Source organism: Phascolarctos cinereus, unplaced genomic scaffold, assembly GCF_003287225.1.
Source record: "Phascolarctos cinereus isolate Bilbo 61053 unplaced genomic scaffold, phaCin_HiC Scaffold_5;HRSCAF=322, whole genome shotgun sequence".
NCBI lineage: Eukaryota > Metazoa > Chordata > Mammalia > Diprotodontia > Phascolarctidae > Phascolarctos > Phascolarctos cinereus.
In genome coordinates, this window is record NW_027555958.1 from 97,055,570 (window position 1) to 97,072,121 (window position 16,552).

Below are 16,552 nucleotides of genomic sequence, written 5' to 3' on the forward strand. Positions count from 1 at the left end.
ATCTGGTTCAAGACATTTGCTAAGCCTTCCTGAAGTGGGGATGGTTGGTTTAAATGTGCGTCACACTGTCAGTATAAAACAAACCTTTGGTGGATAAGATTTATAAGATTAGTGCTGAATTTTCAAAGAGAGTTGATGCAGGCAAGGTAAGGCATCTGATGAATGTTGACTTTCGAGGGGAGAATAGACCCAGAGGCAAACAAAAGAGACAAAAAGAACTGCAAGAAGAAAAACTTAGCTATAGCAAAAGTAAAACAGAAGGGCTTTACTCAAAGTAATTGGAAGAGAGAGGTCAGGAACCTGAAAAGAGAGAGTTATGGAAGATTGGAAAAGTAAAGCAGTCAATCAAAAAGTATTTACTGAGTTTTCATTATGTGGCTAACACTCAACTCAGTGTTATGGAATTGCAAAAGCAGTGTAAGACATAGATCTTCTCCACAAGGTGGTGTTAAAGGTGCCAGGACAAAAGTAGACAATGTGGTGAATAAAGAGCTTAGACTAACAATAATGTTTCTTTTGGAAATTTGCAGAGGATAGATTTGCACAACCAAAGAGAGATAGAGTAAGATCATGGGGTCAGAGATCTTGTGTTAGAAGAGACCTCAGAGCCCATCTAAGATAACACCTTCTTTTTCCGGATGAGCAACCTGAAGTCCAAGCAGGTTCAGTGACTTCCCCATAGTCACACAGACAATGCCAGGATAGAAACCCAGGTTATTCAATACCGTGTCCAGTGTTCTTTCCACTGTACCATATCTTATCTTGTGAATTACTCTACTAGCTAAGGTACCACTATTGTATGAGGATTTCCTTCCCAACTGTTAAAAGTTCTTACCTCTTACCTTTATTTTCTATTGTTTTGTACGTATTTCATATTTACTTATCTGTATACATGTTGTCTTCCCCCAATTAAGCTTCCTGAGTTGGGGACTGTTTTGTTTTTGTCTTTATGTGCCCAACTACTAGCCTAATAGTTTTGTGGTTGTTCAGTCATTTTCAATTCTGTCCAACTCTTCATGACTCCAATTGGGGTTCTCTTGGCAAAGATACTGGAGTAGTTTGCTATTTTTTTCTCCAGTTCATTTTATAGATGAGGAAAGTGAGGCAAACAGGGTTAAATGACTTGCACAGGGTCACACAGCTAATAAGTGTCTGAAGCCGAATTTGAACTTAATTTGAATTGAAAGATGAGTCTTCCTAACTCCAGGCCAGATACTTTATCTAGGGTTCCACCTACCTGCCCTATTAGCATACTGTAAGTATTTAATAAATGTTTGTAAATTAAAGTAAATAAAATCTGGCCAGTTGAGGCTGGCATTCTAAGCTTCTTGAAAGGAGGGACCATATCTTATGCTTTTTCTATAACTATCATCATACTTAACGTGTAAAAGAGAACAGCAATTGGTTAGTCCCTTCAATCATTCATCCAACAGGTATGTATTTATTCTTTACTACAAGGCCTATTAGAAATACAAAGATAAGAAAAAAGTCGTATCCTCAAGGGACCTACACTTTAGTAGGGACTTGATTAATTGATTATAGGAGCAGTCCAAACATTTCTATGTTTTATATGTAAATTTGGATTGACCATAGTTTCAAGATCACAGTTTTCCTGATGATAGTTATTCTTTTCTGTTGACTTGGTAAACCTGGCACTGGTGTAATGAACCTGGTGCTTTACATTCCATGAAGTGGTATGTTGGTATGTAAACCTCGACTCACACGGCAGCACAGGCCAAATCTGTTGATTAGCAGTTTAATGTTATTGAGTTGAGAATTCATTAATGTTGCTTTGTAAACCTTGGGCTTTGGTGTAATTGGAAGCATTTATGATCCTCTCTCAATCAAAGTAGGCTCTCAACTTTCTTTTTGACAATTCATTTTTTTCTAATTATATAAAGGTGTCATTGATCAAGTAAGCATAAATATCAATGCTAAGGAGTTTAATCCTTTAAATAAGCACTTCCCATGAACTTCAGAGATTAACTGAATAGTTTAGCATTTAGTAAAAGGGTATTAGTGCTTAGATAATCAGCAAGAGTTACAAGGAAAACCTCCTAATCCCATCATGTCATATATTGGCTTGGTCCAAAGTAAAAATATTGAGATCATATTTTCAGTTCCTTTTTTTCTTTCTTTTATTCTCTATAGGCTTGGAAATGGGTTTTAGGCCCTGTGGTCTTGTATATGTGTGAAAGGATAATTAGGTTCTGGCGATTTCAACAGAAAGTTGTCATTACTAAGGTATGTATGCAGCTTTATGTAGGAATAAAAGCCAGAGTGTAGATGAAAAATTTTTATTAGCCCAAGTTTTAATTTGCCATTTTTATTGCAGAACTGTCTATAATTTAGAGGCTCATCTTCTGTTCTAATAATTGCTTGCATCCTGAGCATCTTTTAGTGTGACTAATTTTATAGAAGAGAAGGTAGGTCTAGTGATCAGACCAGTTTACAGAATTCTGCCAATGGTTTATGAGGCAGTAATAGGGATTCCACCATATTTCTTTTCACTTCAACTTCTCATTCTGAAAAATAGTTAGATATACTTGGTACTATGGTGACATTTTTGACCTAGAACCTATCTACTGCTCCCACCTTTACCTACCTCGCCTCTCCCACCCCATACAGACACAGAAAAACTCAATTATTTTTGTTTTTATACAAAAACAAATGTTTATGATTCATATCCAGAGCCACTTGACACATACACAGAGAATAGCCAGTCTGAGATCCAGAAAATATAAGTAGACACTGAAAAATTTTCTCCTCCTCATAAGCTTGGGAAATCTATCAATAAGAGCTTTCACACAATCACAGAACCTCAGAATTTGAAGCCTACCATTAAACAAGCCCCTATTTGTATAAAACTCCCTTTTATAATATACTAAGTGGTCATTTGGCCTTAATTTGAAGACTTCACTGAGAGAGGGAGAACCTAGTACCCTATGAGATAGTTTATTTCACTTTAGGATGGTTATACTTGTTAGGTTTTTTCCCCCTTATTTAAAGTCTATATTTGCCTCTTTGCGGCTTTCACCAATTGCTTCTTGTTCCGTTCTTTGGAGACAAGCATAGGATCATAGGAATATAGTTTTAAGATTTGAAGGACTTTACATGTCATTTAACCAATACTTTCCTTTTTTACAAATGCAAAAACTGAGATCCAGAGGTTTTAAGTGATCTGCCCAAGATTACCCAGGTACTAAATATCAGTGTTGTGATTTGAACTTAGGTTCTTCTCACTCTAAGTTAAACATTTTTTCTATTATAACACAAATCTAATTCCTGTTTCACATGATAAACTTTCAAATACTTGAAAATAGGTATCATGCCTCTCCCCCAAGTCTTCTTCTCTCTAGGTTAATTATCCTAGTTCCTTCAACTGATGCTCACAAGATTTGATCTCATGATTCATTACTATTCTGGCTATCCTCTTTTGGATGCACCCCAGCCTATCAATGTCTTCCCCCATATGTAGTACTCAGATCTGAGTAAGGTATTCCAGATATATCCTGACCAGTGCACATTACAGTGGGATTATGTCCTCTCTAGTCTTGAATGTTATGTCTCTTAATGCAGCCCAAGATTGCATTCACGTTTTCAGACACCATATAATCTTGCCGCCCACTAAAACCCCCAGTCCTCCAACTTACACTTTTGAAAACTGATTTGTTGGACCCAAATGTTTTACTCTATATTTATTCTTATTAGATTTCATCTTTATAGATTAGATCAAGTGTTCTAGCAGGTGAATATATTTGTGGATTCAGCTGGGAAAAAATCTTGATGCCACATTGACCTGAAAATCAAAACCAGCACCAGTAACTATCTGCATGCCCACATAGACTTTTGACTGTAAGGAAATATTTACAATGAATATAGAAGTTATTTTCCTTTGGAGTTTGAGAAAAATGCAGGGTTAGATTGAGTAGTGTGAGAAGAGTTATAGGTTATTGACAGGTGCAACTTATTTAATAAAATTAAGTAACTAAAAGTAAAACCTAAGTGTGAAAAATATATTTGTATTAATTTGTGTAAATATGGAATTAGGTATCTGTTATTGCTATATAATAAGGAGTTACATTTTTATCAAAGACATATATTTCAGTAGAAAATCTTGTTAGTCTGTAGTTTCTTTGACTCAGTTAAGCACACCCTGGGAAGGCCTAAAAATGAGGGTCATACAGCCATAGCCCTATCAGGGTTAGAGAACCTGCAGCCTTGAGGCTGCATGTGGTCCTCTAGGTCCTCAAGTGCTGCCCTTTGGCTGAATCCAAACTTCACAGAACAAATCCCCTTAACAAAAGGATTTGTTCTGTAAAACTTGGACTCAGTCAAAAGGCCATACCTCAGGTCCTAGAAGGCCACTTGTGGCCATATATTCCCCACCCCTGGTAGGTAACACTGCTTCCCAGCTAGGAGTTATCCATATTACAAATGTGGGACCATACTTCGAAAAAATCTATTGCTTTGTATTTTTCTTTCTTGTGAAAACATAAACCTTTAAGATGATGAATGCCAAAGCAAGTTCAAATAGCCTCATAGGTGCCTTCTCAGATCATTTCATTCTTCCTTTCCTGCAATTAAACATGAATGAAAAGACAAATCACTCACTATCTTATTATGATTTAGGTGGTAACTCATCCCTCTGAAGTCCTGGAACTCCATATGAAAAAGCGTGGTTTTAAAATGGAGCCTGGACAGTACATCTTTTTGCAGTGTCCATCCATTTCCCAGTTGGAATGGCATCCTTTCACCCTCACCTCAGCCCGTGAGGAAGACTTTTTTAGTGTACATATACGTATGGCAGGTGACTGGACAGAAGCTTTGTTTAAGGCGTTTGGAGTAGAAGAAACATCTTTTAAGGAGCCCTGGATGCTTCCAAGGTTAGAATCAAATTTCATTTTAAAGTGTATGTATGTATGTATGCATATATATAAATATGTATATATATGCATACATACATGTATATATATGCATATATATAAAATATTATCTTTAGCACGTAAGATTACAACAACAGATAGCCACAGTCTTCTCCAAGGTTGTGAGGGTGTATCTCTTGTTTGTTTTCTTTTTTTCTTTCTCTTTGAGAATCAGTGCATCAGAATGCTTTAGTAAATCCTGTACAACACTGAGGACATTTATCCAGAACTATTATGGAAAAAAAAAATATTCAAGTGAAAGAAATACTAAGTCATGATTGATTGAGAGAGAGAGAGAATTGGTAGCACCTCAGCCCTAAAAGCATCTCTTCTGGGGGTTGTATCCACTCAAATAACAAAATATCAGAGTTGGAAGAGACCTCTTAAGCTATCTAAGCATACTTGAACAAGGAACCCTTCTATGTCATAATCAACTTATGGTCATACAGGTTTTATTTGAAAGAAGGTAAGCTCCTTGAGGGCAGGAGCTATTTCATTTTAGTCTTTCTATCATTAGAATGCTATGGGTAAAGGGCCTGGCACTTAGTATGTAGTTAGTACGTGCTTATGAGTGATTGATTGATTGATTGACTTAAAGATTTCCAATGAGGGAGAATCTATGAGATTACTCTTATTCATACTCATACTCACATACAACCCATTAAATACTAGGTTAGTTGTAATTGTTAGGAAGTTTTTACTACATCAGACCACTTTGCCTCAGTAACTCCACCTAATGCTCCTAGTTCTGCCCTTTGGGCAGAACAAGCAGAGAGTACTCAGAAAATTTGGTGTCCAAAATAACTAATATTTATATAATGCTTTAAGATTTGCAAAGCACTTCACATATGTTAACTCATTTGATCCTCATAGCAACCCTGTGGAACATTTGTTATTATTATTCCCATTTTACAGATAAGGAAACTGAAAGTTGGGATGTTAAGTAACTTGATCCCAGGGTCACACAACTGGTAAATGTCTGAGGCTAAATTCAAATACAAGTCTTCCTGACTCCCAATTCATAGCTGTATCCACTATACTACCTAGATGTTTTCAAAAGATTGGTACGTCCCTGAATCAGTACTCTGGTAAAGAAAAGATTGAATGATGGCCACTGGGAAACTATAAGTTAGAAATATGATATATAAGTCAAGTAAGTTCTGAGTTGCTCATTTTTTTTTTTTTTTGCAGCTAGGTTACGCAGTGGATAGAGTGCTAGACTTGGAATCAAGAAGACCTGAGTTTAAATTTTTCCACAGATACTTACCAGCTGTATGACTCTGGGCAAGTTACTTAACCTCTCTTGGTCTCAGTCTCCTCACTTATAAGATGGCCATAATAATAGTACCTACCTCTCAAGGCTATTATGATGATCAAATGAGTCTACATATATAAAGTGCTTCACAAACTTTGAAGTGTTAGATAAATGTTGGCATTTTCATCATCCTTTACCAATGATATGGCAGTAAGAACAGAATTGTAACAGAGGTCACACATAAATTATCCCTACTCAGTAGCATCTCATAAACAACATGTTAAAAATAGAGAGATTAAAACATCTTTATCATGGGACATGTTGTATTGCTGGCCCAGTTATCTGTAGGTAAGGTGCATGCAGTGATTTCCCTGTGAACAGACTTCGTAGTGTATTTTCAAGAAATCCAAATGAATGGCTTCCATTACACTTGAATGACATACAATATACCTGCTCAGTTTGTATACACTAAATCTTCTGATTAAACAAGTGAGAAAGGAAGGGAATTGCATTCCAAAAGGGCAAGATAGGTCTTCCAACTCACCTTAGTTCTTCTGCTTTTCATTTGGCCAGCTTAAGATAAAAAGGACTTATTTCTCTAACCTTGATTCCATGGACACAACTTCCAATGACTACAAAGCGAGCACATCACATAGGAGAGACAGGAGGTGCCAAAATAAGTCAATATCTGTCCTTTCACCAATTGAATCTGCCCATAACGACAGCCTCATTGTCACTACAAGGAAGCAGCCCCATACATCTTCAAGTCAAGTTTCAACTCACCAAATAGAACAATCTTAAACCCGTAGCCTTTGTTTTTTGTGTTATTTTTTTTCCCCTTTTGTCCTAGGCCTGCCTAGGAAGTTCCTAGTGATGAATTTCTCTGACCGATCCCAGAAATATGCTTCTTAACTCTACCTTAGGTAGATCTTTATGGGGGGGGGAAGTGGGCTCAAAAAGTCATCCTTAAAATGGCATTTTCTGATTCTGTTCCTGAATATTAAATTGTATTTTACTTTGTGCCTTTAGACTGGCAGTGGATGGACCGTTTGGAGCTGCTATTACAGATGTTTTTCACTATCAAATCAGTGTGTGCATTGCTGCAGGAATAGGAGTCACCCCCTTTGCCTCTATTTTGAAATCTATATACCATAGATGTTGTGGTCCACATACAGAGCTGAAGCTGGACAAGGTATGGAGAAATCATTCATGTAGACCTTCCCTGGGCAAAATGTTCAGCCTCCTTATATCATCTGCAAATTCTTGGGGAGGATTTTAATTAACTACAAGGGATAAACTCAAGGATCCTTAACTATACTTATGTTCTTAAAAATCTCCATTCAGTATTATATTTATGAGAAGGGTTATGTCTAATCTTGTTAAAGATGACAAGACATAAATTTTATTGCTCCACTGCCATTATAGAACATGTAATTGCTCATTTTGGTAAAATATGGACATGCGACAATTGGCGTGTGACGAGACAGCAGTTATATCAACGGGCAACATTTCTTTGCCAGGTTTGGTCTGAAAATGTTGTTGTAATATTGTTATAACATCTTACACTTGTGAATCATGGAAAATAGCTAGATACACTTAGGGCTTAAGCTGTTCATCTTCCTCATTCCCAACTAGCTCCTCCTTTCACTTCCCTCCTTCCCTTAATGTTATCACCATCCTCTCAATCACCTAGGCTGAAAGTCTCAGGATTGTCTCTGTTTCTGTTCTCTCCCCTTACATTATGTCAATTGCTAAGTCCACTCAATTTTTCCAGTGAAATGTTTCTCAGCTCTGACTCCTCCTTTACCTTCTCACTGCTATCACCTTAATTCAGATCCTTATTACCTCTCACTAGGACTATTAGAAGTGGCCTTCTGCCTGGTCTTACTAGTGGTCAAGAGTAGCTTCTTCCACCTTCTGACTTCTATACACTTCTATGTATATAATATATGTGTATATATATATATATATATATGCATGTATATCAAACATATAATATATATTATAATAATTTATATTCATATCCTTTGGTATAGTATATATATATATATATATATATATATATATATATATATATATATATATATATATAGTATATGTATATACACACCCACACTATACCAAAGGATATGAATTCATTATAAGAAGTGGCATCACTACAAATTTTAAAGCTCCAAACCAACATTTCATAAATTAGTTCATTTGAAAATGAATAGACTCTCACACTTAATATAATATAGGAATTACCAGAAAGATAAATTAGATAACAATTGAGGAGAAAGAAGGTTATTAGCTATTAGTCTCTTTTCCTTACAACTTTGTCAGCAGAGGGAACTCTATCCACCAATGAAAGTCACAATGTGTCCAAGACTTAGTTAAGTCCTCAGGGGCTACTTGTGGCACAGAAAGGTTAGATGCCATCACACAAACTGACGGTTATTACTATATAATAGAAGGCACATTCTAGGTTTGTCTATTATTTATTCCTTACCCACCCCACCCCCAACACATACATAGATACACCACTCTCTAGGCTAACTTGGTTCTCGACTGTTCTTGAGTTAGTCATCACATCCAGATGGAGCTAAATGAACTTGACCTTTGGGAAATAAAAAGCTAGGAAAGAATTTAGTCCTGCCTAGTCCCTAGTCCCCTCTGTCCATGGATTTCTCACTTTTGGAGGGTCTTGGACCTAACTGGCAGTCAATTAAGACTCCTCAGAATAGTGTATTTAAATGCATAAAATGTACACAAAATTAGAAAGGAAACTAGATGCATTGAAAAACGTCTATCAAAATGTGTATTTTTTTAAAAAATCAAGTCCATGGTCCTTATATTAAGAAACCCTACTCTAGCTCCTCCTCAGTAGTTAAATTCAATTCTAATCAAAAAGGGATCCAATGGAGCCCTAAAAAAAGCCACATTTGGCAGTCAATGTCAGGGAGGAAAAGGGATATCGTACTAGGTCTTGGGTTCAGATCTATCAGTAGTTGTCTATGTAACCTGAGAGAAATCATCAAATTTCTCCAAACCTTGAGTGTTTGCTTTTTAATTTCAAAGACCCCATTCAACAATTTAATCCTATCAATAATGAAACCATCATGATGATTTTAAGCCAAACGAAACCATTATGATAGCTTCAAACCAAACGAAAATGAAACCATTATCCAGGGACAGACGACACCATCCTCCTATTTGTTCACCTCCCTAATTCCTCTCTTATGTAAGACTTCCTTGGTATCCTATGGATTCGGTTAGTCAATACATAGCAAGAGTGGCTGTGTGTAAAGCACCAGAATAAGTGCCACAGAAGATAACAGAGATGTAAAGTCTGTTATGCTGGTTTACAAGATTTAACTTCTCTTTCCCCAAAGAAGTCAGATTTTTAACTTGCTTCTCAACAAAACATACATAGCACTTAGTAAACTGCAGATCAACAAAATCAAAAATGTTTATAGTGATTAAAGATGAATGAATGAATGAACAAATAAAAAAAGATATTTATTGATTGCTTACTATGTGCCAAACCTATGATGATGATCCAGTATTCTTGGGCTTTTGCATCCCCCCAGAAGGTTGTTGTCAAGTAAAATCTAAGAATAAAATGGCGTGGCAATACAGAAGGTCTATAACTTTTGTCCTCTGATGCCAGTGTAATGATGCAGTTCCACAATCACTTCTAGTTCTATTTCTCTTAGAATCTGCCAAGAATTTACTTAACAAATATATTGTCCTCACAAATTCTTTTCTTTCTCAGAAATTTAAAAAAAAACATCCTGAATTCTCCCTTAACTGCTAAGAATGCTAAACTTCAGAAGGAGCTGAAGATGTTGAAAAATACTAAGGACAGTAGAAAGAGCTTCTTTTGGTATGTTCAAATAGAGTAAGGAGAACAGAACTTCAATGGATGGAAGTTACAGTAAGGCAAATTTTTCTTCAACATAAGGGAAAAATTCTATCAATTAGAGTCTTCCCAAAAGGGAATGGGCTGCCTTCAAAGAATTAGAGAATTTCAAAATTGGAAGAAACATCAGTGTCCATAAAGATGAACCCATATTCCCAAAAGAAACTCCATTAAAACATAACTCACTGCACAGGGATCCAAACTTTTTCTGAAGATCTCCAAAGGAGAAGAAAACAAGTCTGTCTTCTAGGACCTAAGACTAAGACGGCAAATAGAATCCCTCTTCCACATGACAGCATTTCAGCCCTTGAACATAGCTATCATGTTCTCCCTAAGTCTTTTTTCCTCTAGGCTAACCATCCTCTAATGCTCATGGGAAATGATCTCAAGGCTTTCACCATCCTGGTTACCCTGTTCAGCTGAGCAATGTCCAGCTGAACTATACTGCCCAGAACTGAATGATATATTGCAGGTGTGGCCTGACCAGGGCAGATGACAGAGGTACTGCCACCTCCTTATTTCTAGAAGCTATGCTTCTTTTCATGGTGCCAAGATTGCATTAGCTTGGGGTGGGAGAAAGTGCGTCACACTGCTACCTCATTTTGAGTCATACAGTAAGTGACATAACTGAAAATGGACAATAAAAGGCTCGATAACAATGTATTAGGTATAGGGCACTGGGGGGAAGGGGGATACTTTCACAGGGCAGAGGATTAAAATAGATGACTTGTAAGGTCTATTCCACCTCCAAGAGGCTGTAAACTCTAGTGGAAAACATTGGGTTTTGAGAGCAAAAACCAGGGTTCAAGTAGCAGTTCTTCCACTTACTGTGAAATGGCAAGCTGTTTCTTTCTCTATGACCCTGTTACTTTATCTGTAAAATGAAGACTTTGGATTAGATGGCCACTTGGTTCCCTTCTAGTTCTAAAATTCTTTTATTTGAACTTTAGTGAAATTATTTATGAAAGAAAATCTCTTTAAAATCATCAAAAGTTTCATGACTATCTTTTTCTCATCAAATTCTTATTCCTTAGCTCAGTTTTAAGCCATCCGTCTACACGTAAAGGTCCTCAGGATACTGGAACAGCAACAAATCTGACTTTGCTGACAGGTATAAAAAGGCCCCACAAAACCAGTGATGCAAAATTGATACATATATTAAAGACACTTTAAGAACAGAATTTTTAGAACTGAAAAGGGAGGAGGATAATGTGTCCTTCATTTGCAAGACTCTAGGGAAATTTGGTATGGGGTGGGGCAACGTGACAGAGAACGGCTATGGAAATATTAGAGCAGCGTGGAAAGGTAGTAGAAATGGAGAACTAGAATTCCTAGAAACATATGTACTCTATTGTGTTAGAGCTGAAAAGGAAGTTTAGAGATCTTTACATCTAACTATTTTACATTTCTCTAACCATCTGACCATTTTACATTTGCTAAGGAATGCCAGTGTGTGTCCTTTTAACAATTAAACTTGGGAAGAGAATATTTAATTCAATTCAAGTCAACAAGCATTTATTAAATACGTACTATGTACCAGGCACTGTGCTAGCAATTGGGAATGTTGTTCAGTCATTTCTGACTCTTTGTGACTCCATTTGGGTTTTTCTTGGAAAGGATAATGGAGTGGTTTGCCATTTCCTTCTCCAGCTCATTTTACAGATGAGGAAACTGAGGCAAGCAGAGTTAAGTGACTTGCCCAGGGTCACATATCTAGTAAATGTCTGAGGACAGATTTGAACTCATAAAGATGAGTGAGTCTTCCTGACTCCAAGTCTGACGCCACTTTATCCACTGTGCCACCTAACTGCCCATAAATGAGAATACAAAGACAAAAAGGAAATAGTCCCTACTTTCAAAAAGGCTACATTTTATTTGGAGAAAACAATACATACATAGATATTACAGGCTGACTTGACAAATTGATGCAAAATAAATGCAAACTATTTGCAATGACAGGAGAGAGATACTAGTAACAAGGACTAGGGAAGAGGAAAAGCATTGTATATAAGTCAGCACTTGAACTGAGCCTTTACTAGGGCAGATTAAGTGATTTTTCCCAAGGTCACACACTCAGAAGTCATCAATCTGGGATTAGAATCCATGCATCCTAACACTGTCCAAAAGTTAGTGAAAATCTAGCTTTGGTTGACCACTATGTGAGAAGTTACACACATAATCTGTTTCATCATAATCTAAAACATTTGGAAAAGTTTATGAAGCACCCCCACCCCCTTTTAAGCAACTTTGTGTTTGTTTGAATACAGCTATCATTAGGCTTATATAACTAATATTTTTCAGGGCCACCCACATGCTTTTGCAATACAAATACTATTCCTTCTCCCTAGCTGTCAGCATCTGTATAATTTTAAAAGTTCAGCATAGCAAAAGAAGTACATATTTATCTAACAGCTTCTTCACAATTATAGATCTGGGCTATAGTTTTCAGTTTGTTCCCTTCCATAACAAGGAGGGGAATGAAATGATGTGGGGGTTTGGAATTGGAATGTTAAAGCTGGATGCTGGGCTGCAATTAGACTGGATTTTTTTCCCTCCATGTGTAATGCACAGGTTGGAACATAAAAAGGCAGTAATTTCTCCTAACAACAAAGCCTCAACTTTCAAGTCTAAAGTCAGAACCTGTTTCCCAACGCCAGCATTCTCTCAGGTCTTTATAGCAGCAAATTGCCACCTCCTTCCACTCCCTTGCCCTCCCTGCCACACCACCCTTTAAACCTTCAAAATAAAACTCAGGAGAAAATTAAATGGGCTGCCTGCCACCTTCCTGGAGTCTAGTAATAGTACCCTGTATTTGAAGCTGCCCTTGGACTCCTAACTATTTTCTTTTTGGCTGCCCCAAAGGACAGAGTACATGCTAACCAGTGAGGAGCTAATGATGCCTTGCAATGGAGAAAGTGAAATTAAGCTGCCATATTATTGAAAGGACATTTTCAACAGCCGCAAGAAGGGCCCACATTCTATTTTATGAGAGCAGGGAGGTAATGCCGTGCTCCTTTGAGACGAAGGAAAGAAACACAGGTGACTGAAAAGCATGGTGGGAAGCTACAGAAGAAAAGAGGAAAGCAAAGGGGTACAAGTACCCTGTAGGTATTAGAAATTCCTCCAACTCTGGTCTAACACATATGATTAATTCTGCTTCATGCTCAATTTTTGAAAAGAGCACTTGGAAATAAACTTGGGCCAGTTTATTTATGTGAGCCATCAAGAATCATAAATGAAATTGTGGGTGGTGGGGGAGGGAGGTACACAAAAAGAGGAGAGGTAAAGGGGAGATGACTGATTTGATTTCAGTATATTGGATTACTACTTTTTGAGGTTTCCAAAATACTAAAGACATTTGAGTCACTGGAAGCACGACAGCTAAAAAAAAAGTGTCATGCTTTCTTTTTTACTCTAACCACATATGTACGTGCATGTGTATATTTGCATTTATATGTATATATGCCATATTCTATGATTTTGTTTTGTTTTTAAAGTGCAATAGATTATGGGGGGGGAAGAGACCATCACGTTTCTTCATAAATTATCTTCCTTCATCAGTTTAATAATATATAATTGTGATAATGGGTATTTATTTATCATGCATTCCATGGAAAATGGCCTTTGGGTTCCTAACTTAATCTAATAAACAGATAATTCAAATAAAAAAGGCAGCAGGGGCCAGTGGGAGCCAGGAAAGGAGACCAAGAAAGACAAAAATCCTTGGTCTACTTAAATATATTAATAAAATAAGGGAGGACTTTCTCTCTTTTGTAATGAATGAAAAATGTCTTTAATTTAATCTGTTTGGTCTGAGAAATTATTTATACTCCTTTTCCCTCACATCAGAGCTCTGCCTCCTGCTGGAAGGGATCATCTGTACTAATCATGTGTGCAGTAGCAAATTGAGTTGGTGTGGTCCAGGTTATATTCTCCTCTTTAGGAGATGCATATAATAATACTGTACTTAGCATCTTTCATGGGAGGACCTCAAACCATTTTAGCCTGTACATTTTTCCTCACAATTGCCTCATTAGGGAGGTGGCAAATGTGATTATCTTTAATTAGGATAAACTGAGGCATAGTAAGTCTCACCCCAGGTCATGGAACAAAGCAGCCGTGCAGCTAAAATGTAATCACAGTCAGCAATGTCCAGAACTTCATATTAAAGCTAATGATTGGGAAAAAAAAAGTCAAAAGGACTGAAGACCATTGAGAAAGGCTATGCGAGGTCATACATGCTTAAAGTGAAGAACAACTTTATAATTTTATCTCTTCTAAGAGCCCCCAAAAGAATAAGCCACATCTGGGAGGCTCCTTCCTGTGGACAAGCCTCTTTGCCACAGAGAATTTTAGACTTGCTGAGTTGACCCCAGTGTGCTCTAGCAGAGGTGACCTTTTGCATTTCAAAGTATGGGCCCTTATAATTTGAAGGGAGTTTATTATACTGAACTTCAAACTTTCAGTAAGGCAGGGCACTAATTTACTTTATTGAACCTGGAAGTTTGGCCTTAAAGGATACTTAAACTAGAAGGGGAGGTGGAACCTGCTGGTACAGTGTGATATTGCAGTCTACCTCTATTAGACATTGAGAAGCCTAGACATGAGAAAAGGAAAGAAGCTGAGATTATAGATTTAAAGACGAAAAAGACCTTAAAGGTCATTTCGTCCATCTGCCTCATGTTACCATTGAAGAAACTGAGGCCTGGAAAGGTTAAATGACTTGTCCAGTCACTTGGGCAGGATATGTCAAACTCAGAATCTTAATCCAGGTCCTCTGACTCCAAATCCAACACTTTTCCCGCTATACCATTACCCCTTTTGGAGGGTGTTGCAGAGGTGTTTCTCAATCAGGAGTCCCTGGTGACTTGGAAATTCAACGATTCTGAGAGCATGATGTTCCATAACTTATAGCCATATAGTATCACCCAAATAAGCGGAAATCAATTTGTAAGAGCTAAAATATATGTGTATATTGGAGTGATCCCTAGTTATGGGAGAAATACCTGTGGTATGAGTAAGGTCAGAAAGAAAATCTTGGAATCAAGACAATTACATTAAATAAACAAACAAAAAATCCTAAGCCAGCTCAGTGGTGCGAGAGCTCAATATTATCTGAGTGGAACTGAGAAAAAGCCCATTTGCTTCCCTAACACCAGCCTCAAAAGGTGTGAAGGATCCCCCCTAAAATATCTGTGTATCTTCCTTTAAATCTGCTATCAATCAATCATCCAAAATAAGCCTTTGCTAAACTTTTTCTAAGCCCCAGTCTTTATCATCTCCCTAGCTAATGAATTCTATAGTATCATTAAGTGTGAAGATCCCATTTCTTTTATTTATCCTAATTCTTCTTTAAGTCCAATAGTAATCTCCCAAGTTCTAGTAGAACTTTCTGGGGGGAAATTCATGATTTTAAAGACTTTGCTTATATCTTACTATTGTATACGAAACTTAAATCAATTCAATAAGGATTTATAGGGCACCTGCTATGTGCCAGGTGGCGTGCTTGGTGTCAGAAAAAAACAGTCTCTGCCCTCAAAGAGCTTACATTCTTTTTTGCTTTGTTTTGTTCTGGTAGGAGGGAGGCACAACATGTACACAAATGAGTGAATAAAAATTAATTTGGAGAGAAACACTAAAAACTGGGAGAATCAGGAAGAATATTTTGAACTTCAGATGAACCTTGTAGGAAAGAAACAGATTCCTGGAGACAGAGATAGGATGAAAGGCAAGGGAAGCATTCATAGTACAGTGCAAAGCCTGTGCAAAGGTGGGTGGTGTATAGGAAACCACAAATGAGTAAGTTTGCCTGGAATGGAGTATTTTAGGAGAAGAAAAGTTCAACGAATCTGGAAAGAGATCTGAGAATCAGTTTATGAATGGCTTTAAATGCCAAACAGAGGAGTTTGTATTCAAGAGAGACTAACTGAATTTGCTGAGTTTGTATTCAAGAGAGACTAACTGAATTTACTGAAGAAGAGGAAAGACACAGTCAGGACTACAGTCTAGGAATATCAGTTTGACATTTGAGTAGAAGATGGATTGGATAGAGGAGAAGCTGGATTCAGGGAGACGAATTATGAGACTAATGCAATAGTCCAGGTAAGAGGTGATAAACCAGGATATTGCCCATGTAAATGGAAAGGCAGACATTGTATAATTTTTTTGTCTGTCTCCTTAGTGCCAAGTACAGTGCCTTGCACATAGCAAACACTTAAACATAATTGATGCGTTAAATTTAGATTTTAAATTGTCACTTCCTAGTTGTATGGCCCTGAACAAGTCACAGCCTTTCTGAATCTCAGCTTTCTCATCTGTGAAATTGGGGTAATATCACTACCTAGAGTTGTTGACAGGACAAATGCATGTATAGTATTTTGTAGACCATTAAGTGCTGTGGAAATGTCAGTGATGAAAAAGATATCCTCTCAGTTTTCATTTTTCCAGACCAAAAAAAAAGGTTACTTT

The 16,552-nt window shown here is 37.1% G+C and overlaps 1 protein-coding gene across 1 annotated transcript in view; it reads left to right on the forward strand.

Annotated features, from left to right (window-relative positions):
* Positions 1–16,552, forward strand: part of NOX3 (NADPH oxidase 3) — a 96,231-nt gene that overhangs the window by 45,552 nt on the left and 34,127 nt on the right. The window contains exons 8-10 of the mRNA XM_020986773.2: positions 2,152–2,244; positions 4,633–4,886; positions 7,210–7,372. Of these exons, the coding sequence (XP_020842432.1) occupies positions 2,152–2,244; positions 4,633–4,886; positions 7,210–7,372 (510 nt within the window). The remainder of the gene's footprint in view (positions 1–2,151; positions 2,245–4,632; positions 4,887–7,209; positions 7,373–16,552) is intronic.